At 41.8% G+C, this 13,509-nt stretch overlaps 1 protein-coding gene across 1 annotated transcript; it reads right to left on the bottom strand.

The window, feature by feature from the left end:
- Positions 1 to 2,969: 2,969 nt before the first annotated feature.
- On the bottom strand, positions 2,970 to 3,914 carry LOC101822454 (olfactory receptor 1L4-like). The gene has a single exon (XM_005067413.1). The coding sequence runs from the start codon at positions 3,912 to 3,914 to the stop codon at positions 2,970 to 2,972; it is 945 nt and encodes a 314-aa protein (XP_005067470.1).
- Positions 3,915 to 13,509: the final 9,595 nt, after the last annotated feature.

The raw sequence follows: 13,509 nt of genomic DNA on the forward strand, positions 1-13,509 counted from the left end.
CTTTCTTTTTCCTCTTAGGGATGTTGTCACTTTATCTAGTTGTTAACATTTCCCTCCATTGGTTATTTGTCCACTTTTTTCTTACTAAATATTTTTAATTTGGGGTAGAAAAATTAGTTGATCTTATTTTTGATGCATTTTTTCTCTAGTAGTCCCTGGAAATGAATTTTCTGTTTAAATATTGTATAATACAATTTTTACACTCTGTGTGTAGTCTTACTTTTTTATCTCTATTTTTGATTCACTTGAAACTTGGCTCAGGAATAATTATCCTCTTTCTATTCCCTCCATCACTGGAAAATCAGCTGTCAGTTTTCAAGTACTTAAAAATGCTACCTTTACATTCTGACAGCATTCACCTCACACTTATTTCTTTAGTCTATCATTTCCAGATGTCGTTGTATTTCTGTCCAAGTACAGAAGGTACACTTTGATGGATATAGATCTGAAATATCTGTGTGGCTTCAGAGCGGGTTCCACGTCCAGCAGTAAATAGCCAGCAGAAAACAAACTCAGTGGGTGATTTGAGAGGATTTTTGTTTTTTACTTCATAGGCTTTTAGTTTATATATCATGGTTTCTGATTTTGTGTTTTTATGGAGTTTCTCTGTGTATAAATGTGTGTGTTTATGAGTCTGTATGTGGTTTTGAGCTTTTTTTTGGCTTGTTATCTGTTTTTCCCAATTCTATTTTTTAATTCATTCTATTTTATTTTTAGATGCCTGTTGCTTTTCTAATGAGAGAAAATAAAGGGTGTAGATTTAGGTGAATGGGGAGGATCTGGGAAACCATGTTCAGAATGTACTGAGTAAAAATTTTTCTTCAAAAAAATAAATAAAATAAAACACCTGTGTGGGAAGCCATTAGTCTTCCCCAAGGAGGTGCTCTCTAATTGGTCACCCAATACGAAGTGGACTTCCCTCAAATCACACATGCAACAACACTAAATTGACTCAGCAGGTTGTATTTATGCATTTGTGCTCATATATGTAACAATAATTAAATAAAAAGAGGTCATAAATTTTAGAGGGAGTGAGTAGGGGATATGAGAGGGGATGAAAAGAGGAGAGGGAAAGGGAAATGATATTTATATTTTAATTTGAAAAAAATGGCAAAAATAGAGAAACCCTGTCTCGTAAAAACCAAAAAAAATATTGGCGAAAATAAAAATACCTTGAATGAGAAAAAAGACAACCAAAACAAAGTTATGATATTGAAAGGTTTGGCAAGATCACTCTATGTGTTCAGTAGTGCCCTGGGCACAGGAAGGTTTTTAGAAGACTAATATCACAGAAGCAATGGGTTAGACAATAATGTCTAAAGTACCCCATTTACAGATGTGAACGTTCTTGACCAGCCTAAGGCATAAAAACATAAAAGGTTCTTAAATGAACTGATGGAGACCAAACAATAGTAGGAGTTGAGAGCCTGAGTTTCTAGAAGCTGTCATGACAATATACTCTGTGGTAACAGTTAAGGCATCAGTGCCACAGATCTACAGAATTCCTGAGATCTGAGGAGGTCATCAACTCCATTCTCCAAAGACAACCACAGATTGTTCATGCTAACATAATATAGTTGATATCAGTTAAACTAAATGCCCATTATTTGGGATGATTAATGTAGCAGATAAACTTTGACAAGTAAAACAAAACAAAACAGAATAATAGCATAAAGGAATCTAAGTTTTAAAGAAAGTCAGATGAGCAGGAAAAGAGACAATGTAAAAACTAAAAGTGGGATAGGAGGAGGACATACAAAAGGAAGCCGCCTTCCACCAATGTGTGTGGTACACATACATTTAACTAGCACACTGGATCCCATTAATGTGTGTAATAAACACATAACTAACACAAAAGAAAACCTAAAGAGCAAAATAATAATAACTAAAGCAAGCAAACATAGACAGAAATGTGTCCAAGATGTTTATATGTTAGCCACTAAAAGGTGTTCAATAAGTGGAAAAGGTTGAATAACACTAAATTCATCACAGAACATGAACTTCTCAGGCTTCTGACTTTGGGACAGTCACTAGTTCCCACTCAATCTATTTCCTGTACTGGACAATGTGAATTCCTCATGTGCATGATGCACCTTGGGACAGCGTTTGCCACAAACAATTCACTGCTAAATGTCCATTCTATCCTGTAATAGTGAAAAAGTGGGAAGACATATTTGAAATTGTTAAAGTATTGACAAGGACTGATTAAATAATCAGTGGAAGATGTAGCTGAGTGTTCACATCACAAAATTAGGTGAGTGATTTCTAATGATATGACAAGCTCTTCTAGATGTATTATTTCAGGAAATTGCAGAAATGTATGAAGAAAAACTGGAATGACACTGGAGGTTTTTTGAGTGGGTGAAGGAGAGTTTTGTCTCTTTGAAGGTTCACCATGCAAACAGACAAGAGGGCATCTATGAAGAAAAAAATTAAAATATGTAGAAGTATCCCAGACAAGCCTGCTTGGCTATGACTGACACTGCAGCACAAACAACTAAACTTCATTAAACCCACTCCCATGTCCCAACCTTCTCCAGTTTTTCTCCATTCACCCATGAATGTTACCTGCACTCTGTGTTTACACTGCATAGATGACAAGATGACCTTATCCTTACTTTCTGTTCTCTTATTAGTTTTCCAAATTTGAAACTAGACTCTATTTTGAGCATCCAGACAACATACAAACGCACCCGATTTACTGTCATTAACTTTGTGTTACATACTACTATATAAACACGTGGTCATATTTACTTAGGATCTAATTTTTATTTAACAAGATGTGTGTGTGTGTGTGTGTGTGTGTGTGTGTGTGTGTGTGTGTGTGTGTGTGTGTAGGAGCAAAATCAATCGAACTTGAAGGAAGGGGGATGAATGAGAATATATTGATTTTAGATAGAGAGTGAATGAAACTATATTGATTTGGGAATAGCACTATTTTTGACATGACAGTTAACCCAGACTTTCCATTACTCATCTTGGGGTGTAACTCTCCACCTGAACCCCCTTTTTAGGGCGCCCTTAACCTCTTTGTTGCGAAGACTGTAGATAAAAGGATTCAAGGTCGGTGTGACCACCGCATAGACCACACTAGCTAGGCGATCATAGCGAGCTGAGTAGGAGGATGATGGCCTGAAGTAGACAGAGAGGACAGAGCCAAAGAAAAGTGATACCACCACCAGGTGGGCCCCGCAGGTGGAGAAGGCACGGCGCCGACCTCCGGTGGTCCTCACTCCAAGTACTGCCAAGAGGATATGGGCATAGGAGAGGGACACTAGGAGCAGCGGAGTCAGCACCACTGCCAGACCCTCTGAGAAGATAGCAGTCTCTGCCACTGAAGTGTCCGAGGTCGCCAAGCTCAGCATCACTGTCATGTCACAAAAAAAGTGGTGCACTGGGGCAGAGCGGGGGTAGGAGAGCGCAGAGATGAGCAGTGTGTGCAGCAAGGAGTGCAGATGAGCCACAGCCCAAGATGCAGCCACCAGGGCAAGGCAGCGCCAGGGTGTCATGACTGCACCATAGCGCAATGGCCAGCACACAGCCACAGCACGGTCATAGGACATGGCTGCCAGGAGGTAGCTCTCGGTGATGCCCAGCGCTACAAAGAAATACATCTGGGCAAAGCAAGCCTGGAAGGACACGACCTGGACAGGCTGGATCAGAGTGGCCAGCAGTCTTGGAACAGTGACTGTGGTAAAGCAGACATCCACAAGGCTCAGGTGCCCAAGGAAGTAATACATGGGGGAGCACAGAGCCCCATCAGATCTCACCAGCACCACCATGCTCAGGTTGCCCAGGGCGTTGATCAGGTAGATGCTAAGGAAAAGCAAAAACAGCAGCGGGTGGGCATCTGTGCCATCCATCAAGCCAAGGAGCTGAAACTGTGGTCTGTGTGTGAGATTGGACACAGCCATGCAGGTCAGGTACCTGTGGGGATGCTGAAGGAAGAGATTAGACAGGAAGCTTAAGTTCTCAGAATCCCATATAGACTTTCTGGGCCTTAAAAATAATTTTTGGCCGGGTGGTGGTGGCGCATGCCTTTAATCCCAGCACTCAGGAGGCCAAGGCAGGCGGATCTCTGTGAGTTCGAGGCCAGGCTGGACCGACAGCCTCAAAAACAATACAGAGAAACCCTGTCTCGTAAAATCAAAAAAATAATTTTTAAATTAAATATACTTGCTGTTTGGACCGAATATTTGTGTATACCACACATGTGCCTGAGGAGCCAGAAGAAGGCTTCTGATCCCCTAGAATTGGAGTTAGAGATGGTTATGATTTGCCACATGGGTGCTAGGAACTAATCCGTGGTTTTCTGGAAGAGCAACCAGTGCTCTTAACTACTGAGTCGTCTCCAGATGATTTTTTTTTTGGTTTCTTGAGACAGGGTTTCTCTGTGGCTTTGGAAGCTGTCCTGGAACTCTCTCTATAGACCAGGCTGGTCTCATAGTCAGAGATCTGCCTGCTTCTGCCTCATGAGTGCTGGGATGAAAGGCGTGTGCCACCACTGCCCAGCTTCTCCAGATGGTTTTTAATGCTATATATTTACATATGTTTCTGATTGCTAAAATGGATTTAAAACCACATTACTCACCTAATAATCCTAATTTTATGAGGACACGTAATTTTGGAAGTGTTCTTTCTAGGAGAGAGGATGAGGACTCCCAACCTGTGGATGAACCTCTCTGCCACCAAAGGCAATGAGACCTCTCTGAACTTCGATCTCTTCTTCTTAATAAGAAAAATACAATTGTCCATTTCTGGGGTTGATTGGGTGGATGAAGAAATGAGTTTAAAATTCTTAGTAGGCACCCAGCATATAATAAATGTTCACAATGTTTGTACTTTAGTCTAGCATCATCATCACCATCTTTATATCCTTGGTTGATCAATTAGACAGAGGCAGAGTTAGGACTCAGGCCATCTGGACACCAATCTAACTCCTATCCTAAGACATCGTACTGCATTTGCTGCTCATTTCATTACATATACGGTAGGACAGGAACTGAAGAGCACTACCCATAAAGATTCTGAAGGTATACTTTCTGCTCTTCTTGGCAGTACAGTCTCTCATACAGCCCCTTAGTTCTGCTGCTGTGGTGCAAAAACAGCCACCCATCACATGTAAACAGATGCCTATGACTGTGTTCCAATAACACTGCACGAATAAAAAGGGATTTGGGCTGCATTCGGCCCATTGAGTGTGGTTTGCTGGCATCAACACTGTGCTGGGTGCCACAGAAGATGGGGAGACGGATGAGCCTTAGCTTCTTGCCCTTCAGCAGCTTTCTCAGGAGCAGAGAGATTTGCACTTTTCTAATTTTGTGAACTAAATAGTATATAATTCTTCCTGGAGAGATTGGGAAGAGTTCATAGGAGAATGGCCTGAATTGAGTCTTTAGGAATGCGCCAGAATTTAGTAAACAAAACTGCTGTTGCATGGGAGTGAGGAGAATTCCAGACAGTGGGAAAAGCATAGTGGGCTGTTGGTATAGGAAGAAGAGGGTGAAACACCCACAGATGACACTGTCCAAAACGTGCCCTTGCTGAATGTGGCTCATAAAATCAGTTGAACAAAAACTTTAAAATTTCCATAATCTCAGAAATATACTTCCATTTGTCCCCATTCAACATCTTTCCTAAAACCCCACACGTTCCCCGTACTGCTCTAAAGTTGCTAAAACTGTCCTATGATTGAACTGACCTGCACACCATGTTCCAAGAGAAAGGATCAAGCTTCTGTGTGGTCCTGGAGGATAATGGAACAAAGAACTGTTAGGAAAGAGCCACATTTCACCGCCCTGTCCAGACATATGAGCACAGTGTGTCTTATAATAGCATCTTGACTGAAGCACTTTGCAGACCAGAGAGTGAAACAGAGGAGAACGGACAGTGAAAGAGAAGGGATGATGACCAGTCAGTCAACCGCCAGGGCAGGCTTCAGGCATTCCCTACCTTTTCACTTTTCTTCCTCTGTCATTGTTACTTATGAACCATCCTGGGGAACTCGCTTTCTAGGATCCTGAAACCAAGTCTGTACCTTGGCACCCCTCCACTCCATCCAACATTTGGGTCAGTGCCAGGCCTTTCTGCCTAACCTCTCCCTTAGGTGCGCATATGGTGCTGCAGGAAAAGCATGGCTTTGAAATCAGAGATGCCTAGATTTATCCTGATTGGCTGTGTAATCAGAGCCTCTTTGATTTAGTCTCCATTCTCCTGGTCTATAAAATGACCATACTGATTCCTCTCTTAGATGCTTGAAGTCAATATTAAATGAGACAGTGCACTGTGAGGATTAAGCAGAGAGCAGATGCTAAGTGGTGGTATCTCCCTTTCCCCAGTACCTGATGGCTTCTTTCTGTCCTCTGGTGGGTTCCCAGTGGTTTTTCAAGATAGATCAGTCTGATACTGAAGGGTTATAGTCTTTTATTTTGTTTCCTTAATAGAGCTGAACCTAACTTTCATGTGACTACTACAAATAGTTCCAATCTTAGCCTCTGGGGACAATGTGTATCAAGCTGGCTTTCTCTATAGCTTTTTACCTGGAAGTTAAATACACAATCTCACCTTCAGCTCAAATATTCATAGTGCCTGAGATCCAGTCTTAAAGGATCTGATTTCCATGTCCTTTCCATTCTGGTCATTCTTTGCTTTGGGCATTTCCTTAACAGAAGCAGACACAGTGCACAGCTGGGGTTGAGCACTGTGGAGTTTCCTGAGGCAGTGTAATGAATCAGCCATATAGTTCCTGCCTGCTTTTTAGCATTTTATGCAGGTCAAGCACTGGATTGAGCCCAGGCACCACAACTGAGTTAGCCAGTGACCTTAACCTCAAGCAATGCAGAATGTAGGAAACCCCACCTTAAATGTGTGTATCAAGTAGGGGTGCCTTCCTCTGCCTGTCTGATTTGGGGGAGATTCCAAAGGAGACAAGAGATTGGCATTTACTTTGGAAGCATGAGTAGACCACCAGAAACATAGATTCATTGGAGGGGGAAGAGCATTGGCAATAAGGGAAGGAGAATTCGAAGACACAGAAAGATGACTTATGGGAGACCAGAAGCTCAAATGTGCCCTTTCTCCTAATGCCATATAGAGTGGGTGGAGATGAGGCAGGGAGGAAGATAAGACACAAGGCAAGAACAGCAGGGATGTGTTGGGTTTGCTCACCTGCAGACTACACACCAGATCTCAATGCTGTCTGAAGTGCCTGAAGGATGGTCTTCCTCCTGGCCACAGCTCCTCCCCAGTCCTGAGGGTAGATGTATTGCCTTCCATCCTGAGATGAAGTCCCAGTGACTTCAGTGAGTTCCCTGTGCTCTAGAGAGGGAAATCCAGAGCAGTAAGTGTCCTGTGCATTCTTCCCACCCAGCTTTCTCGCTGGCCATCTCCTGTGTCACACCCTGGTGACAGTGTGCATGGATCAGGATGCTGCATATAGCTTTTCAACATGGATCCAGAATTCTAATCCAGAACTTTCTCCTTCCCTGGAGGCCAGCCTGATTGCCTTTTTCAGTGCTTCTAAAATTTCTCTCATAAGCCTTTCCAGCATACTCTCCCCTACCCAAAAGGTCATTCTTATCCTATTTTACTACCCACACCTAGATCCTGTCCACCCTCAGTAGCCACACACCCTCTCTGAACCCCTGCATCATCTACACACACACACACACACACATATGTATATATATACATATATATCTTTATAAACATTTGCAGTAGGTGCCTTATAAATGTCACCCCTCCATCTTTAACTGTTTTTCATTATGTGAGATATGTTGGCTGCTTCTGAATGCCTTGCTCAGGACTGGGTTCTAGGATACTAGCTACTCCTCCAGTGCCCCAGGTAATGCAATTACTGTTTCGAAATGGTTGGGAAGGACTTATTTAAGAGAACAGAATGAGTCAGAGATGCATAAAATATAGGCCTAGCAACCTGTCTCCCAGGCACCTGCTGCACTGAACCTCATATGTAGTCAACTATGCACCAGAAACTCAGGTACAGGAAGACCCAGAGCTTAATGATGTATACCCACAAAATGACACAGGTTTGTCCTTACATATCCAGACACATAGGTGTACATACCAGAGACACACAGAGATACAGGTGTTAACTACTCACACAGAGACAGTCTACAGACTTCAAAACACATAGTCTATGTATCACATGCATTTGAAAGGAGCAAATGACAGAAAAATGAAGATTTCAATGGACTCTCCACATACAGTGTGATACAGCACACGATTAGAAATACATGCCCACCTGCCAACTCTGTCCTTGCTCTCTATGGCTGTAGGTCTGTCTGTCATAACAGCATGGGCAGTGGAAATGGTGCCTCCGACACTCTTGGCCTGAGTGTTTCTGTCTACTTCCTTGAATCTCGTTTCTTCCCAAACAACCCCAATTTTTCTCTCACTGGATCCACATAGCGTTCACGTCAATGGCAAATTTGACTTACACACCAAGATGAGCCCTTTTTATTCCAAAGACAACTCTCTTCTTCTTTCCTGCCAATTCCTCACTCATTTCATCTCAACAATTTTTTCAACAGTCTCATCTAACTATTCCATGCCACACAGACACTGTGCAAGAGGGTCATTCCCGGATGAAGAAGACAGTCAGAGGGCTAAACTTGCTGTTTTGCCACTATGCAAGTGGCAATGAGTTTTAGGTGTCTTACCCAAAACCATGTTCCAAACGTGGGGACCCATGTCCAGAGAACACTGCATCTGAAGCCATTCAGAAATCTAGTGACCAGACAAAATTCCAGTCACAGACTTTGAACCTGCCACTCCCTCAACCTACTCCCGTGCTGCCTACTGTGTACTGGCAGGCACTTATGTGCCCTTCTCCCCTGGACACTTGACTTGTCCACATTACCATCCTACCAGCCTACCCTGCCTGGTCACTACCCAACCCCTCACCTGTGAGTGTACCTGGGATGAGCCCTGCAAGGCACAGACTGAGGCCGGTCTGCTTGCAGCAGGGCCGTTACAGAGGCTAAACTCTGGAGAGCAGGTTTGTTTCCACAGCTCATGGTGAAAGGAATGGCATCCTGGCTAGGGATGAATGAGTCACCAAATGATTAATTATCTGAGAAACACTATGGGAGCACCGTGTCCTCCACAACCTTTTTTCCCATAAGGACTCTGAACTTCAGTCATCCTAGTGTCCCCTTTCCTATACTGCTATGGAAATGGAGTGGGAGGAGAGAGAGATGTCTTAGAATCCACAGTTGAGATGAATGGCCCTTGACACGATGGTGGCTGTGCTGGCCCCATGCTCAGTGGCTTAAGCTCTTACCTGCCTCCTTCTAAAAAAATGGACTAAGGGGACAGGGCTGGTAAAAGATAAACAAACAAAGGACACTGGCCTCCTCTTCCTGGCTTTCCCCTAACATCTCTAAATCTGCAAACTTCATATGTGACCTTGCCTGGAAAGGAGACTTTCTTGACCCTGCTGTGAGGAAATCAGAAAAATGCCCTGAGTAACCACCTAGATGCCAGTCTCTCAGTACAGAACTAGAAGTACTTCCCAAGGCCTGATGGTGGTACTTCCCTCCACCGCGGTGATCCTGCCTCACCTAGAAGTGGAGGGTAGAAAGAGAGGCTGGGGTTACTGGCAGAGTTCCCAAGGCAGCAGGGTCTGTGTCAGGGCAGTGGGTTCCTGTGCCTTGTGTGAAGCTGTGGTCTTAAGCTTTGCGGTCCTCTCACTCCATGGTGAAACTGGAGATGCTGGTATCACAGCCCTGTCCTGCTGGAGCCAGCCAGAGCAAGAGCAAGATAGTTTCTACTCCTCATTCCAAAGCCTTCTGAGTATCCCAAGCTCCTCACTGGCATCGCCAAAGAGCCCTTCTGGATCTGGAGGAGTCACCTGATTTCCCAGTGGTCCAGCGCCTCCCGAGGACATTGTCTACTTTATCTCTCAATCTGCATAGCTATCTCTAGAACTGATAGTCACATCCCAGCTGTAAACTTGTCTAGCCACGACTTCATTCATTTGACGTCTCTTTGGTGTCCATAAGAGATGTCCTGCTCTACAGGAGTGACACACAAGTATGGGAATAAGTGAAACATTTAATTCACAACTACTTCAACCTCAGGAATATTACCTTTGCCCCCTGGGTCTCGGTGTCCTTGCTGGCAATTTGAGAGGGGTGAAATGATGGTGTGTGATGACCCTTTCACGTTTGAAGGTGTGAGATAGTGAACATGTGTCCTTCTCATTAACACTCAATTTAGGGAGAGAAGACTTAGGCACAGGCAATTACAATGCTGGACAGCAAACACCCCAGGGGCTACACTTGTGTCTTTGGTGCTCAGGGACCACTTCTGGGAAAAAAATCGGGCTTTAAATCAAGTAGAATAATGGGAAGATTTTAAATACACATAAATGTAGTGTTTCAAAGGGGACTGGGATGGTTTGCATGTGCTGTAAAGAGAAGCCTCTCTGATGAGGAGTGAGAGCTATACTCATCTGTAAGTATAAGGATAAATATCTGAGATACAGTTAGATATTATATTGATTTAGGGAAATGGCAGTAGTAAGCTCCTTTCTAGGGCTCATGAACTCACAAGCCATAAGTAGGTTAGGTTTATAGTACCAGATAAAAATTCCTTCCTTTAAGTGGACCTTAAGTTCAGTTAGATCACTATGTTTACCTTCAGGATGTAAGTGCCACTCCTGAGCAACACTAGATTGTGTGTGTGTGTGTGTGTGTGTAAAACAATAATAATGAAAGAATAAGAGGCCACGAATGTGAGAAGTACTGTGGGGAGGAGAGGAGTTAGAGAGAACAGAGGGAAGGGGTAATATAAGCATAGTACTCATCTATGAAATTATCTAAAGGTGAATTTTTAAAAATCATAAAGTGGGACTGGAGAGATCATGAGTAGTTAAGAGCATTTGGAGCTCTAGCAGAGGATCTGAGTTCATTTCCCAGCACCCATGTTGGGTGGCTCACAACCACTTGTAACTTCAGCTCCAGAGAGATTCAAAGTCTCTTGCCCCTGTGTGCACACGCATACTACATACATATCACACACACACACACACATTCATGCACACACTCACAAACACACACACACACACAAGATATTTTTTAAAAGACTGAGTGTCTGGGCATGTGAGACATGTCTAAGAACACAATCTATGTAGAAGGCAAAGGAACCTATAAGGAAAGAAAGCTGCTTGTATGCATTTCAAATATGAAAGAAGGTTTCAGTCTGTGACCGTCTGATGTTATTCTGCCCTTACTTCCAGTGAGATCCTAAAGAGTCTGTTGTTTTTCTGTATTGCATCACCTGCAGATAAGGCAGAGGAGCCAGTGGTGAGAGGAGACACCACCAAAACCATGTACACAAATGCCATCAAGAAACAGTACTTTGTGTGGTAATTTAAAATTCATAAAGAAAAAACAGAGAGGGAAGGAGATATCTATATGATTTGAAGACCATATAAATGAAAGTGTTAAGAACACTAACTTATCTCCCATAAAGAATTAATACTTACAGTTCAAAAGTCAAGGACAAATAGCGTCATCCCACTTTTTAAGAAACAGCAATAAACACCAAAAGGAATAACCCAAAGAACCAAGAGTGATTACCCTACAGGCTTAAGGGATAGGTACTGGGGAAGTGTGGGCCACGAGCCCACTCTTTCCTATATTTTATTCCTTATACTAAGTACTCATAGTGTTTTGATTGAAATAAAATTTAACCCTAAAACACTAAATGAAATGCAATTTTGAACCACTGAATTTTAACTCAATATATTATCTACTAAAATAAAGTATACAAAATAACTTTATTCCTTTACTTGTCACATGCAGTCAAGAAATTTGAATACACAGTTAAATGACACAGAATAAATCTAAAAATATTGAGTCAAAAGCATTTGCTAAGTGGAAAAAATGGGTAGCTATTTCTCCAAGTCACAACAGATGCAGACAAGAAATCCATCAGTAAACTTTCACTAAACCCCACTGGCAATAGCTGAATGTGCCTCCTCACATCTGTGAGAGTGTTATCAAAATATTAGTTATTGTATTGTTGACTTGTGGCACTTTGAAAAATTCGATTTTCATTTCATGTAATCATCAAGTGAATTTCTTTGGGATAACATGAGATTATATGTATGCTAACCTAGATTCACCTACCTCAATTCTGGAGGGTAGAGACAACTACGTCAGGGTCTAGAGCTATGTTAGACCTTGCTCCTAAAAATTTAGTAAATTATAAAGAAGGCATTTAATGTTCACATTTTTCTACAGTATCAACCATTGAAGATAAGTTCTATTTCATATTAGAATAGTACTGGGGTAGGGGGAGAGGGCCTTGGTCATGCCTCAATGAGATGATGGGACAGACTTAGATTTTCTACGGGAGGCCCTAACCTCTGCAAGATGCAGATGGGAGGTGGGGAGGGGTTTAAGTTGGGGAGCAGGAGGAGAGGTAGGGAGGGAGGTGGAACTGGTACTGGAATGTAAAAAATAAATTACAAAAGAGAAAGATACAAAATATCAAACAAATGAATGAGATGAACATCTTGAAGTTCAGATCAGTTTTAATTGACTTGTGAATTTATTTTCAAGAGCATGTGAACACAGGTTGCAATGTAACAAGTCAAAGATTTGAGATAATTGCTTTTAATTTTTTCCTTATTTCTATGTATTTTATGAGCATAGTGTTTTGCATGCAGTGTCTGCAGAGACCAAAAGGGATCATATCCCATTTGCCAACTGCAAATGGACTAGACATTGCTGATGTACTTATTGTCGATACATATTGTATGTAGTTATTGTACTTATTGCATATAGTTTTTCTTATATTAATTATAGCCTTCTTTTTATTTTAGACAAAAAAGGGAAATGTAGTGATATTACAGATGGCTGTGAGCCACCATCTGGGCTATGGAAATCAAATCTAGCCCCTTTAGAAGTGCTCTTAACCACTAACCCATCTCTACAACCCCAGATAATTGCTTATATATTTCCTTATAAAGTACAAAAGTGAAAAATTATAATCCACAATCATTAGTATTGTTATTTTGTATAAGGAAAAATCACATAAGTTTGCATTGATTTCTCTTTAACATAAAGATGTCAAAAACATAAGTTATGTTTATAAGTGACCAGAGATGGAATGCTTGGCCAGGTTTGTTTGCAATTAGAAAGAGCATATCCTCACCCAGTGGAAGAACAGGAAAGATCAAGGATTCCTACACAACAAGACATTGACTCCAGGAACTGGGAACTGTAATTACATTTTCATTGTCAGTCTTTGAGGGTTTTTTATGTTCTAAGCTGTTTGTATATAGGTGATAAATATGATTGCCTAGAGTCAGGGCAAGACTTTGTATTATGTTAGAAGAATTTTTAATACAACTGGCACATGAGTGTCATGTTTTACACTGCAATGTATTACCAAATTAAGAACATAGTCTGTTATGAAAAATATAAAATTGTCTTTAAAAAGCAATAAAGATACATTATAATTTAAAGCTTTGAGAAC

This window comes from Mesocricetus auratus, unplaced genomic scaffold (genome assembly GCF_017639785.1).
Source record: "Mesocricetus auratus isolate SY011 unplaced genomic scaffold, BCM_Maur_2.0 Super-Scaffold_100007, whole genome shotgun sequence".
Classification (NCBI taxonomy): Eukaryota; Metazoa; Chordata; class Mammalia; order Rodentia; family Cricetidae; genus Mesocricetus; species Mesocricetus auratus.

Bases quoted from the DNA above. Each gene is read 5' to 3' on its own strand.
- LOC101822454 (XM_005067413.1), bottom strand. From the start codon at position 3,914: ATGGCTGTGTCCAATCTCACACACAGACCACAGTTTCAGCTCCTTGGC.